The sequence below is a fragment of the Anas acuta genome, chromosome 1, assembly GCF_963932015.1.
Source record: "Anas acuta chromosome 1, bAnaAcu1.1, whole genome shotgun sequence".
Taxonomy (NCBI): Eukaryota; Metazoa; Chordata; class Aves; order Anseriformes; family Anatidae; genus Anas; species Anas acuta.
Genome location: NC_088979.1, coordinates 8,151,567 through 8,161,993, shown reverse-complemented (window position 1 = coordinate 8,161,993; position 10,427 = coordinate 8,151,567). Strand labels below are relative to the sequence as shown.

The 10,427-nt window shown below is 45.2% G+C and overlaps 1 protein-coding gene across 6 annotated transcripts; it reads right to left on the bottom strand.

The window, feature by feature from the left end:
- Positions 1 to 933: 933 nt before the first annotated feature.
- PRSS23 (serine protease 23) lies at positions 934 to 9,190 on the bottom strand. Of its 6 annotated transcripts, none has more exons than XM_068667246.1 (2): positions 8,880 to 9,190; positions 934 to 4,110 (listed from the first exon to the last, which is right to left on the bottom strand). In XM_068667246.1, the coding sequence occupies exon 2, from the start codon at positions 4,095 to 4,097 to the stop codon at positions 2,982 to 2,984; it is 1,116 nt and encodes a 371-aa protein (XP_068523347.1). In that variant the 5' UTR covers positions 4,098 to 4,110; positions 8,880 to 9,190; the 3' UTR covers positions 934 to 2,981. The 6 variants fall into 6 exon arrangements, with proteins under 6 accessions (XP_068523347.1, XP_068523282.1, XP_068523208.1 ...); XM_068667181.1 differs by lacking the exon at positions 8,880 to 9,190 and adding an exon at positions 8,267 to 8,307; XM_068667107.1 differs by lacking the exon at positions 8,880 to 9,190 and adding an exon at positions 8,097 to 8,218.
- Positions 9,191 to 10,427: the final 1,237 nt, after the last annotated feature.

Genomic DNA, 10,427 nt, shown 5'->3' with positions numbered 1-10,427 from the left:
AGTGTCATGCTTGTATATAATTTATTTACATGTGTTTCCTTGATGAATTATTTTGGCTGCATGACTATCTTCCTTACAGTTTAAAGCACAACTCCACTCTTCCCATCATCTTGAGAGAATAAAAGATCTCAGCCTATAGTCTGAGACAGTATTTGAGAACATAGGCCTAGTGGATGGGAAATACGTACACTAAACCAGGTTTTATTTTCTCAAGCCCACAACCAGATATCAGGAAATTTCACGGGCAGCAGTTCCCAAATCCAGTAGAACATTTCTGCACTCCAGTGCTCCCCTAAAAACTGTTGGTTTTATTGTTGGCTTCAGAGGAACTTTTTTCTCACTGCATCAACTGAAAGAGAAAGATGGACCTGACTTATGTCTTTATACTGAGTAGTTCAAATTTGTCTACAGTTTATTGGCCCTAAATTTAATAAAAGCAATGTGACACTTTAGTTAAAGCTGAAAATAACCTATTAATCTGCACTCATGACTGGCTTTGGAACTACAACAATTGTACAAAAGCTAAGATTGATTTCTACTGTCCAAAAAAACAGTAATTAATCCCACTGAAATATATATATATATATATATTAATATATATATATATAATAAATATATATATATATTAATAAATATATAAAAATATATAAATATATATATATTAATATATATATATTAATATATATATATATAATAAATATATATATATGTAATATATATATATATATATTTCAGTGGGATTAATTACTGTTTTTTTGGACAGTAGAAATATATATATGCATAACAGGTGGAAAGAAAAAAAATGAAGGAAAACAAGCAGCATTTAGTATGTTAATGTATCTTTTCTGCATTTGAATGCCTTTACAAATAAGTACCTGTGCAATAAGATTGAAAGTGTAACCCAAGTATAGTACAAATACAAGACTATCTGCATTGAAATTCCATAACTTTCTTTATTCACTGTGATACATTCAAACAAAAGTGCTCCAGACAACAGTCATAGAGTAAAGGAAATTAAAAAGGCAGAAAAGGACCATCAGATACATGTGGTGATTATTCATATGTCAAAGCATTAGTAGCTGCTTGTATCTGAGTGCACCAAAAACCCGTGAGGGTCCATGTTTTCATATGCTGCACCTATAAAAATAATAATCATAGGCAGCTCTAGCACAAATGGCTTTCAGAACTAGAGCCAAAGCCATCACAAAGATAAAGCACCATCAGGCATATGTTTACAAATGCCACAGTAATTAGTAGAGTGAAAGAAAGGCTTAGCTGAATTAACATTTTCCTTGTATAGCATAGGGAAGCCCTGCTCAGACTCACTCCTTCCAGCTCTGCCATTTCACACCAGGGCCTTGCCTTTGCCCCATAACACCAAGAGCCAGGGGCAACTTGGTAAGCTTCAGGAGACAGTGAGAGATGGATGGAAGAGGAACTGGAGCCAGTGTCTATCCTCCTATTTAAGAAAATAATATTGTCATGGCAGCATGTACTTAACTATGTTACTGTAATACAGTGGCATGATCCACCTGAGAACACCGTTTGTACAGACCACACTGACTTCCCAATGCTGTTTGCTAAGCTACAAGTGTTTGGCTGGATTGATGTTACTTATACAAGGCACTTCTTGTTTTAAACTACAATTCTGCTGTAGTAAAAATATAAGTTGATGATGTCTATAAAAGACAGCAGAGCATCACTTCCTAGTAACTCAGATTACATCCTGCAATTTGGCTCTGTTTCAGCAGAATTACTGAACTGTGCACTTGCCAAGAACTATTTGTAACTGAAAAATTTGACAGGGAAAGGGGTCCCTGCCTCAAACAACACAAGAAAAGGAAGTCAAAGTGCTGTACAAATTATGCTGTGAAAGGGATATGATAGAGAGACACTTATAAATGTAGGGTTCCTCTACTTCACTTATGTTTAGGTAGACAGCATGGATTGTCAACAGAGAGTGTGGAAAATTCAGTAAAACCCTTGTCCTGCTCTACCCTTTGCCTGCTTTACAGTCAGCAGTTCAGATCATCAGCAAGAGCAAGACAGGCTTCCCCTATGAAATGTCTCAGTTGCTGACATTAAATTTTCCTTAAAAAAAAAAATATCTATGGAGAACATAACAGAGGATAAGCCTCCATCCCCATATGCTTTCTATAATAGAATATTCGTAGGGATCCTGATAGGTGTGAGGCTGTGCCCCAGCTGCTAAAAAGATTTAAGCCTATGTGTGATCTATGTTTCCCAAAGCAGGATGCAATGGCACTGCTCATGTGACCAACATCATCTTCACAGTTAAGTCCTTGCAACATCAAGGTCTGTTTGCTTAAAAAGCATTTTTCTTAACTATGTTACTAATAAAGTCTCAGATCACTCAGGCTGAAAGAAGGTTAGAAGTGTTATGCAGTTATTTACCCTTCACGCTATTTGTGTGGCATTCATCTCCCACAGCGCATGCCTTGCCCTTTTCACACTCCCTTTCTCATGCAGGAACACAAAGCTGTAATGTTTGGGTTGCAAACACTATTAAATGCCCCTCTTCAGCCCCCAACAGCATAGAAATATTTTCTTTTAAAAGTTCAGATCAAAGCATTTCTACTAATCCTAGGATTTATTAAAACAAACATCATAGGCATGAGATAGTCAACAGCGTCCCTTTTATAGGATTCTTTGGAGACGGTTCTGATTTTGTACTGTTTACTGATCCGCCCCTCATTAATCTTCAGTTGCTCAGCTGCAAATTCAGCAAGTCCACCTGCTCCTTCCCCTCCCAGATGATGTTCCTTTAACCCCAGTTTCTAGTTGAAATGACAGCACCACATAGCCCCAGTCCTGAGAACAAGGTGGCTTGCTCAAAAAGCTACATATCACATCCTGATGTTACAAGAACGTATCACACACATTTGCAGCAGAAGTCTAGCCTCTCCTCATATGAGTAATTAAAACCAGTCATTAAGTGCTTTCATGGAGTTTCATTGTCTTTATCCTTCCCTGCAGTCAAGGTAGTTGCCTTTGATCCAGTAACAGATCTGTGCGTATTTGAGGGGTGTGATGCGAACAGCTACATTGAAATCCTGTGGGGTGCCATTCATGTCCACCCACTGATGGCCTGAAAATATTCCAATAATTTTACGTTCCCATTTGTGATTCTGCCTCTTCCACATCCTCACATATACCCCAGATCCACTTGCACCTGGCTGGGCATCACACTGCTGGTACAACAGGTCATACGTTTCATCTTTGACATCACAGAAACGGTACACCAGATTTCCTGGACGATCGTTGTCGTAGCCAGAGAAGTGAATCCTCCCTCCAGGCAAGTGTCTTGCTGGTGGGCTCACACCTATCTTCATAAACTTTCTTTTATGAGGCTTCTTGAGCTCCAGCAGGGCATAGTCATAATCCATGCCAATATCATTGGCGTTGCCTTTGATCCATCCTTTGGGGACGTGTGTCCGTTTCACTCGGATCCACTGGAATTTCATTTTTTCAGGCATTGCTGAGTTGGTGATATTGGCCCCTTTGCTGCCGTCTTTCAGTTTGGGCTTCAGGAAGCCCACCCGCAGTTTCTGAGCTCCTTTGACATAACTCTTGCCATCATGGATACAGTGAGCGGCAGTAAGAACATGCTTCTCAGCCACTAGTGTTCCTGTGCAACCTGTGGATAGCTTCACTGACGTGGAGAACGGGTAATTCAACAAGAAGTCCTTCCCAAAAATGCTAAACCTGCTGTCATAGCCATAGATCTGCCTCTTAGTTCGAGATTTGCCTTGAGACCCATCACTGCTGCTCAGAATGTATATGCCCACTTCGGTTTCAGTGAGGCTACCGTTAGCGTACAAGGTTTCATAGGACAGGTAGTTCTTCACTTCTTCATAAGTTGGCAGCGGAGAACTTTTGTGGCAGGCTGGGCCGCAGGGAGACACCACATCCAGTCTGGCTTCAGCATCAAACTGTGGCTTGTCCAAGTTGAGGGTAGACTGTGGCAGGATGACTGGAACTCTGTAAGAAGGCCATGTTGGCTTCCAGTGAGGACTGGAGGGCATCACATCTTTAGCAGCACACAAAAGGAGGATTAACGTGGACAAGCCTGCCATTCTGAATGCCGGTCTGCGGAAAGCAAAAGAAAGTCCAGTTACTCACCCAAACTTGTTGCAAGATCAATTTGCTTTGCTAAGCAATGGTTTGTTAAACAAGTATGATACTTGGTCAAAATCAAGCAATTTGAGTGGAGCAAAATAGCATTTCAGGCTTCTTAGCATTAAACTAATGCCTCAACCTGTATCTTGAAGCAAGAGTCCCAGGTTAACACATGAAACCCAGGATATTTAACCTCCAGGTGTGCTGAGCCACCAAGTCCCAATTACCATCAGTGACAAATTACGGTATTTGTCTTTACTCCATGTCTACAAAAATCACATTATGCATAAATTCCTGCACCCAGATACTGTAACTCCTGCAAAGAATTAATGCCTTTAGAGAATGCTGTAATCCAGCTGCAGTAGAATTCGCTGAAAGCTCCCACCTACCCTCTGACACCACTGAGAGGGGTCCCTTCAAACACCTCAGTTTGCTGTCTTAGCCAGAAACATCATGCTGATGGTAGGCAAAGGCAGGAGGAAAAAGATAACCCTAACAGAACAGGCTGGCACAACATGACCGCACAGGAGACTTGCTTCTCCTTGCAGCTCACACCAGAGGAAGGTTTCTGCTCCACATAGCATTCACCCTCCCCTAAGCTTACATGAGAAAGGCCAATCGTGATTACACAAAGTCAGCTAATGAAGCAAGCTTACAGCTCCTGAGGGAATTTTCAGTTAACATACTGACTTATTCCTTCATAAACTTAATTAATTAGAAATGCAAACCAACCCCCTCTGAGCACGGGGAGGCAAATGGGGCTGTAAATGTGTTTATGAACCCCAGGCAGAGTGCCTCAGACTGCAGAGAACAGCGTGCACTAGTATTGTGTCAAGAAAATGTGTAACTTTAGTTTACTTGAAAATTAGCCATACAGCTGAATCGCTGCAGGAGGCACTGTGCCCTGGGCAAGAAGGCAGGCAGGATCTCCCTCATACAAGGATTATTCAAACAAAACTTCACAATTATGTTGAGCTTACACATATTTAAACCCTGCTGAGGTTACGCTGATCACAACTGCAAGATCATTCCTGAAATACCTCAACCAAGCAAATCAAAGCAAACCATGCAGGAGATGACCACAGCTATCTAAGAATAAAAAAGAAAAATCCTTCTCTCCGATGCTGCTCACACGCCATTCCTAAGCCTTGCTGAAAAAGGCTTTGGACACTGCAAACTGATCAAGTCTGAAGGTGTCCAACTCAAATATTAGGCCTGGATCCCTTCTTTGTTGGTAGCGTCCTCTTTGGGAATGGAGGCTATAATTAAAGCACACAATGTTCAAGATATCAATTGACTCATGCAAGGAAATCAAAACATTTTGATTCCAAAAAACAGACATAGATGAACAGAGCTGATGCTACTGATACCCACAGAGGCAGGTACTGACTCTGCCAGAAGCAACCAGACATTCTGTTGATAAATTTTTAAATAACAAATAGGATGTCTTTAAAGGGATATATTTTCTTCTGGAACAACTAAGCTCTAAGCTCTACACATGGAACTAGATGATCTTTAAGGTCCCTTCCAACCCAAGCCGTTCTACGATTTCTATAGAATGAGTTATTTAATACCTAACAGGCAAATCATGCCAGAAAATTCAGGCCATTTTAAACATAAATCAGACATGCATAATCTTAAATGCCACAAAATTGAAAAATACTTGCTTATTTATTCAAGGAAAACCAGCAGCTCCTCTGGCTCTATCTATGGCAGAGATTAATACTGGGTGCTGGCTGTGTTTTGCAAGCTATCAAATCAGATCGTCTCTGATTCATGTAACAAGAAATGCTTGCTGTATATCAGATGTATCTGTTGTAAAAGAGCGATTAGGAAAATACACAAAAAGAAGGTAGCAGTGATGAATGCTGTATCCTCACAAAGGCGATATATACTAGCATCAGTTAACTGTTAACTGTCCTCACTGGTGACAATGAGGAGTGACACAGGAGCGCTTACTGTTGCTGAGAAAGACTAAATCACACTTAGGCAGTGCATCAGGTAGCAGATCTCATTATTAGGAGAGCATATTTATATGCAGCCTGATGTCATCTGATTCACACCAAAGCAATTCCCATAAATGACATCTGAAGCTTTTTTGATAGATGGAATCTCTACTTAAATTGCACCACTCGTGCCACTTCTTGGATGTAAAAACCATTTGTGCTAACTGAGTCGATGCCGGCCTTCGGCTGATTTATTTAGCTGTCAGGGGATAACTGGAAGCATCTTGTCAGTTGTTATTTGCACGAGCAGCAAGAATCCCCAGTGCCTGTCAGCACGGCGACCCGATGAAGGGACAGCATGCCCAACAGCTCCTCTGCTTCTAATGAGAGCATCAGCGGAGCTGGAAAATTGCCTCTCCCTACAACCTGCCCTCCCTCACCTCCCTACCATCCCCTCCACAGCAGCACCAACGCTGGAAAGGCAGTTTTAGACAGCAGAGGGCAGCCGCCCGATGAAGAGACCACGACAAGAGCTGCGACTCCACTCTGTCCTGAAAAAAGGCTTCAGAAAGACCGTATCTGTATCTACACCATGCTGTGTCAAACCGGTACGTATTCCACTTCATGTCCCTAGGCGGGCCTTCCCACACCCTCCCCGCAGCTTCTGTGCGGCAATCGCATCGCAGATACACGGGATAAAGCAGCCTTTTCATCTGCTACAGAACTTTGCTATTATTTCAAAGGTTATTAAAACCTAACCGTAATAAAACACAGTCATAAGTTTATACCTGACCACAGATGCCCACAAACCAAGACAGACGTCTTTGTAATTATGTCTCATCTGGAGACATAACTGGTAATAAATCAGCTGTCAGTTGCAATAAATAGAGAAAATGTCTTATTTTTTAACAAGATGCCAAATTAGTGCACAGAACGTCTTGCTGTGTAAATCCTCCCTCTTTAAAAATAAGTGGTTAAGCAAAAGAATGAAAGAATTAAAAAAAAAAAAACAGTGCAAACTTAAAGAGAAACCTACCAGATAGCCTCTTCTCTTTTTCCCTTTTTGTTTAAAATAAAGCGTATACAAACAAACAAAAAAAATAACAATGCAACCGCAACAACGTTAACAAACACACTCTGCTCAGCTACTTACTTGTGGGTGACCCTGAGAGATGTTCTCAGACAGAGCAAACCGGTAAGAAGCAAGCACTTCCCTGAACAGCTATCACAAAACGATAGTGAATGAATTACGACGCGCTGTTCTACTGTAGTACTGCTCTTCTGTTTCTATTTAAACTGTGTCATAAACTCAATCCACCCTTTGACTCAGTACAAAGCCCTGCTCTGATATCCAGCATAGGAACCCCCTAGAAAGCGGTTTGTACATAATCACACTTGCTAATGGAATTAAAATTGTTTGGAGAATGGAAACACTGACAGCTACCCTGGGGCTCCCCACACCACTAAAACACTTTGCAGACACATTTCCCTGCCTGCTATGGGCATTCATGCCTTGAGATAGATGTTGGTGAAAGAGAGCTGCCTTGTTCAGAATGGATATGAATCATTTTCTTATAAGCAAGTAATTTTTCTGGAAGAGTTCACTGCTTCGAGGGTGGTTCTTGTAATAGATGGTTAAATAGCAATAAATCCTGGGATGTACAGTATGAAAGCCCATGAACGGAACAGTCTCTGTTACGTTTTGAAATGAACAAAGTTTTTCCACAGCACTGGAAGCCAGAATGCTTAACACTGCAAAAGAGAAAGAAAAAGGAAGAGAGCACGAGAGAGAAAAACCTGCCTCAAACCGAACTGTAGAGGTGAACCAAATTACCGTTACCGCCGTGCCAAAGCACCTCAGCTGCTTTTCCTTGTCGCAGAACTTGTTAAAGCTCAGCAGAAGCAATCGAGTCGCGCTGCAACAACTGCGGGAGCGTTACTGCTATTACCCTGCAACCTCCGCCCGCCTGCCCACGATGCTGAGGCGGTGCAAGAGTTACAGAGCCTCACCGCCAGACGGAGGGCTGGAAGCAGAGACGTCTCAGAAAACCCTGAAACAAACTTTGATACCGGCAGGCCAACGGCGTCTGCCAGCACATACAACAGCGGGCACCGACACGCGCATCGGCAACACGCACACACACACACACACACAGAGGGCTCGTGTTCTGCCTGCTCACCTCTCGGTCCAATTTCTGTCAAACATTTTTCCCTGCCTCCTTCCACCCTCCCTCCTCTCCTTTTTCTCTCCCCCCGCTTCCTCGCAAGGGGTTACGGCACAGCTGAGCAAAGCACACGGCAGGCAGGGACACGCGTGCCAAGGGCTATCTGGCCACCTGGGCGATGTGCTGGGGGGTGGCTGCTGCTGCTGTGCTCCACAGACCTCACTCCTCAGAGCTGTCCCAGCTTCAGCTTCAAGGAGAAGACCCTCGCACACGCTTGCAAGAGCAAGCTAAGGATGCGAAGCCCAGCACAGGGCTCTCAGGACTACTTCCAACTCCTCCTGTGTATCCCGATGCGTGCACCACCACCAAGTCGCCCTGCCACCAGCGCCTTTCGCACCAGCTGCTCCCCGATGCCCCTGCAGCCCTCTTTGGGGTCTCTAACTCGCAGCGGGCAGCCGGTGAAGGGCTGTCCTCCCCCTCCGGAGCCGCTTAGCCGCACATCAGCCTTTCACCCCTTTTGTCTGCGGCGCCGGGTCGCGCTCCCGTTCAGGGGGGCTTCCAAATTCAGTCCCCCTCCCGCAGCCCTCACCAGCACCCCGTGTCCCCCCAGCACCCCGGCGGGACCTACCGGGGCTCCCCCGCTGAGGAGGCAGCGGCGGCGTCTGCGGGAGCGGCTCAGGCAGGTGGCGGCGGGGCCGGTCCCATCCCTGCCGCCGCCTGCGAGGGGGGCTCGGGGGCGCCTTCCCCCGGCCGCCTGCTCCGAGCGGGGCGGAGCGGGGCGGAGCGGAGCCTCCCGCAGGTGGCTCCCCAAGCCGCCGCCGCCGTGCCCCGAGTCCCCGGCTCCGAGCCCTCAGCCCCAAATCCCCAGCTCCGAGCCCCGACCCCCGGCCCCGCTGCCCCCGGCGCAGGCGCCCTGTCCCCGGCCGGCCCGGCGGGAGAAGCTGAGGTCGGGGCCCGGCCCCTCCCTCTCTCCACGCAGGCCTCCCCCACTCAGGCCGCCGCCCCACTTTTTTTTTTTTTTCCTGCTTTTTAAGTCTTTACACTGTTGTTTTTATTAGTTTCGTGAAGAAAAACACCTTTTTTTCCATTCACTCTTTTTAGTCCCATCACTGCGCTGCTGCCACCTCAGCCCCGGTGTGGCCCTGTGGTGGGAGGTTTTGGGGTGGCTCTGTGGGATCCCCACCGAGGGTGCCAAGGTGTTTGCAGAGCTGGGAGTTTGGGGTCCCCAGTGTGATGGGTCCCTTCTCCATGAGCCTCTGACCCGGGGAGCCTCCTGCCATCACAGGGCCCAGAGGTGGATGGTCCATCAGATCTGCAGCCTGTCACCTCCGCTGCTTCATCAGATATTTGACTTTAATTGTCAGAAACATTCGTTTTATGGGTTTTAATTACTCATCCTTCTTGAATCTTTATAATGACACCTGGCAAGGAAAAGGGAAGCTGGAGCCAAGGAGGCAAAAATCCTGCAATGTGTTTTAACTCCGAGGGAATAATCCACAAAGGTTTTGCCAAAATTCCCAGCTGATCACCACTGCCCCAGAAAGGAAATATAAATTTCACAAGAATCAGTTTATATGCTGCCTTCTGCTGACCTCCTCTCCCTGCTGCTACTCTAACAAAGGGCCAGTGAAGCTTGAAGCACAGTGAAAGCCCTACCCCACTCACAGACCCTGTGTGAGGAGCTGGGGTGTTACGGGACCTGAAATTCTTTGGCATGAATTTTTTAATTTGCATTTTCTTGGGCCTAGCACCAACCCCATTTGGGTCTGCAAAAAAAGGTTTTAACAGATGGCTGGAAAATGTAAGCGGTACAAAAATCATTAATACTTAGACTAATTATTCTCAACTATAAATGATGAGAGGACAATTATAACATGAGGCAGAGGTCCCCAGAGGTAGAAGCCAAACACCTCCAGCAGAAACCCAGATCATGAATGCAACATGTGCCAGAGAGAAGCAGGGCTGGTGACACTAGTTCAGCTGCAGAGGGTGAAAGTGTTGTGAGGTTTGGTTATGTAGGGGGAATCAGAGCTGCAGCCATGATCCAGGGAGGCTCTTGCATTCCATGGGCACACAGCTTCTTTTGTCACAACTGCCAGGTTTGTTCCAGAGCACTTCCCGGCTTTCCTCCCACAAGTCTTCCTGGCTATAGCAGGTCACCACGCCAGATGAGGCC

Excerpts from the sequence above, each read along its gene's own strand:
- PRSS23 (XM_068667107.1), bottom strand. The coding sequence starts at position 8,185 with ATGTGCTGGCAGACGCCGTTGGCCTGCCGGTATCAAAGTTTGTTTCAG. Across the intron at positions 4,111-8,096 it reads TTCCAGCCCTCCGTCTGGCG|ACCGGCATTCAGAATGGCAG; the intron begins GTGAGGCTCTGT and ends TGCTTTCCGCAG.